Below are 3,336 nucleotides of genomic sequence, written 5' to 3' on the forward strand. Positions count from 1 at the left end.
TTGTAGGCGATTGAGTACTTTGCTAAGAGGGAGCAAGGAGGGGCATCACCACGTGCGGCTGACAAGGGAAGTCAAGGGAGACCTGCAAATATGGGCCCAATTCCTAGAAAGTTTTAACGGCAGAATAATTTTCCAGGGGAAAGAGGTCACCAATGAAGAGATCCAACTGTTCACAGATGCATCGGGCAGCGTGGGGTTTGGAGCCTATCTGGGCGGTAGTTGGTGTGCGGCATGCTGGCCGGCGGGATGGGCCGAGCGTGGTTTGCTAAAAAATTTGTGCTTTCTGGAACTATTTCCAATTGTGGTGGCAGTTTTCCTATGGGGAGCAAAACTGGCCAACAGACGGGTGGTCTTTAGATGCGACAACCTAGGGGCAGTACAGGCTCTCAACAAGCAGTCGGCCACCTCGCCGGAAGTGGTGCGGTTGTTAAGAGTCCTGGTATTACAGTGTTTAAAGATCAATTTGTGTTTCAGAGCAATACATGTGCCAGGTGTCGAAAATGTGGTGGCTGATGCTTTGTCCCGTGCTCAGTGGGAGCGTTTCCGACAGGTAGCACCGGAGGCAGAGTGGTGGGGATCCCCCATGCCGGATGGTCTGTGGCAGCTCGGGACAGGCGACTTGAAGGGATGGTGAGGACATCAGTATCAGATGCTACCTGGGCAGCATACGGTAAGGTCTGGAAGGACTGGCAGCAACTGATGCTTTGGTCGGGGGGCACATTTGCACCGGAAGAAAGGATGGAAGCACTGTTATGGTGGTTGTTCTGGAAAGTGGAGGAAGGCAAATCAGCAGCGACCTTAGAGAAGGGAATGGCAGCTTTAGCCTTCCTATTTAAACTTAAGGGGTGGGAAGACATAACAAAGAGGTTTGAGATACGGCAGGCGGTGATGGGAGTAAAGAAAAAAAGGATAGGAAAGGATAGCAGGAGGCCAGTGTCAGTGGAACTGCTCCAAGGGTTACAGGGGGTATTGGTTAACATCTGCAGATCGAAATACGAAGCAAAACTGTTCCAGGCGGCCTTCGCACTGGCATTTTTCGGGGCCTTCAGAGTGGGAGAACTAGTGAGCCACAGTAAAAGCAAGCCAGGGGGACTGGATATTAAGGAAGTGGTGATGGGAGAAGCGGGCATCTGGGTATGGTTGAGGAAGTCCAAGACAGACACGTGGGGAAAGGGCCGCCAAATAGAGCTGGCAAGGCTGGATGGGGGGGACATTTGCCCCTGGGGATGCCTGAGGAGGTACCTAGAGGTACGGCCCGGGTCTGCGGGCCCCTTGCTCGCTCATGAGGATGGACGGCCTTTGACGCGGTACCAATTCACCACAATATTTAAATTAAGCTTAGAGAGGCTAGGCAAAAACCCCAAGGACTATGGCACACATTCATTCTGCATAGGGGCCGCTACGGAAGCCGCAAGGGCGGGCCTGGCGGAAGACGTCATACGTAAGATAGGGAGATGGGAGTCGAGACGGTTCCGCAGCTACATAAGACCGTCACTACTGTAGAGGCAACAAGAAAGGGGAGAGGCTATGTAATAGTTTAAGTTGGTTCTAGAGATTATGTAACAGTATATGTTGGTTCTAGTTCTATTATCTTTCAAGGTCACGGGAAAGTGGTATGGCTGGTCGGACACTCCTACATTTACTGGGCAAGCCGAAGAGCAGCAGCCAGACGGGCTGGGAAGCAGTTGGGCTTTGCGGAAGGACAAACGAAGGTGAAGTGGTTTGGGTTCAGGGGTTTGAGATGGCCAGAATTGGTGATCAGGGTGAAGGAGATAGCGGCAACGGAGGCGCTACCGGAGGTGCTCGTGATCCATGCGGGAGGCAACGATATGGGCGTTGTGGCACAAAAGGAATTGGTGAGAATGATGAAACAGGATGTAGATACACTGCGCTCCCAGTTGGCAGGGGTAAAAATAGTGTGGTCGGAATTGGTGGGTAGATTACATTGGAGGGGGGCCAGGAACCAGATAGCGATGGAAAGAAGCAGAGTGAAAGTGAATAAGCTGATGAGTGCGTATGTCAGGCATTGTGAGGGAATAGTGGTCAGGCATAGGGAACTGGAGGGTAGGTTGCCTGGCTATTACCGCATGGATGGTGTGCACCTGTCGCCAGTTGGACTAGACATCTTTAACTTGGGTCTGGCTGACGGGATAGAAAAGGCCTTGCAGCTTTCGGTTGGGAGGGCGCGTTCGGAATAAGGGCTTACTCCGGAACGCTAGTGGCGGAAGGTTAGGCCTGAGGCTAGGGCTTACAGCCATAGGGCGGTGGTAAATGGGGGTTTCTAACCTCAGGGAACTGTTTGCGGTGGGGGCAGTTACAGCTTCCACAAAGCAGCCTTCAGCGGCTTGTTGTTATTATGTTTTCAAAGAATAAGTTATGGTATTTAATTACATTAATAGGTTATGGTTAAATGGGGTTGTTTGGCAAATTTGTTATTGTTGTAAATAAACGGGCTGCGGCCTTTTCTACCCAAAATGGTGGTGTGTGTGCTTTCATTGTCCAGGGGCAGAAGGGATAAGCATAAGAGGATGGTTTGCCTGGGAGGGCCCAGGAAATTGACGCTGCCCTTATCAAGGGGCCCCGTAACAGAGCGAGGGAGGAGTTTAGGGCACGGGGCCATGATAGGGTTAGGAGGAGGGCCCGGGAAGGAAGTGTTAGGGGTGAGGGATTATGGGTATTGTAGTCCAGAAGGTGATTGGCCGCAAGGGGGAAGGAGCAGAAGGAAAGAGGAGGAGCGCGGAAGAGAGGGGCCATCTTGTCTCCAGCAGCTCCCACCCGCCCTCCCTTATTTGGGAAAGCAGAGAAGGTGAATGAATGGGACATAGTCGCAGCCGGCGGAAGGTTAGGCCTGAGGCTAGGGCTTACAGCCATAGGGCGGTGGTAAATGGGGGTTTCTAACCTCAGGGAACTGTTTGCGGTGGGGGCAGTTACAGCTTCCACAAAGCAGCCTTCAGCGGCTTGTTGTTATTATGTTTTCAAAGAATAAGTTATGGTATTTAATTACATTAATAGGTTATGGTTAAATGGGGTTGTTTGGCAAATTTGTTATTGTTGTAAATAAACGGGCTGCGGCCTTTTCTACCCAAAATGGTGGTGTGTGTGCTTTCATTGTCCAGGGGCAGAAGGGATAAACATAAGAGGATGGTTTGCCTGGGAGGGCCCAGGAAATTGACGCTGCCCTTATCATGCTAATTACCACATGTACCCACAAGGCAGCACAAGTTCCCAGAGTTCCTATTTCTTTGCATGCACCTGTAAACTTGCTTGAGATTTACCACAGCAGGAACAAATTAACATCCACTTAAACTGCACCATATTGAGTGGGTGCACATATTA

The 3,336-nt window shown here is 51.0% G+C and overlaps 1 protein-coding gene across 1 annotated transcript; it reads left to right on the forward strand.

The window, feature by feature from the left end:
• Positions 1-595: 595 nt before the first annotated feature.
• LOC116410409 lies at positions 596-3,107 on the forward strand. The gene is made up of 2 exons (XM_031900817.1): positions 596-2,228; positions 2,842-3,107. The coding sequence occupies exon 1, from the start codon at positions 628-630 to the stop codon at positions 1,501-1,503; it is 876 nt and encodes a 291-aa protein (XP_031756677.1). The 5' UTR covers positions 596-627; the 3' UTR covers positions 1,504-2,228; positions 2,842-3,107.
• The last annotated feature ends 229 nt before the right edge of the window (positions 3,108-3,336 follow it).

The sequence above is a fragment of the Xenopus tropicalis genome, chromosome 4, assembly GCF_000004195.4.
Source record: "Xenopus tropicalis strain Nigerian chromosome 4, UCB_Xtro_10.0, whole genome shotgun sequence".
NCBI lineage: Eukaryota > Metazoa > Chordata > Amphibia > Anura > Pipidae > Xenopus > Xenopus tropicalis.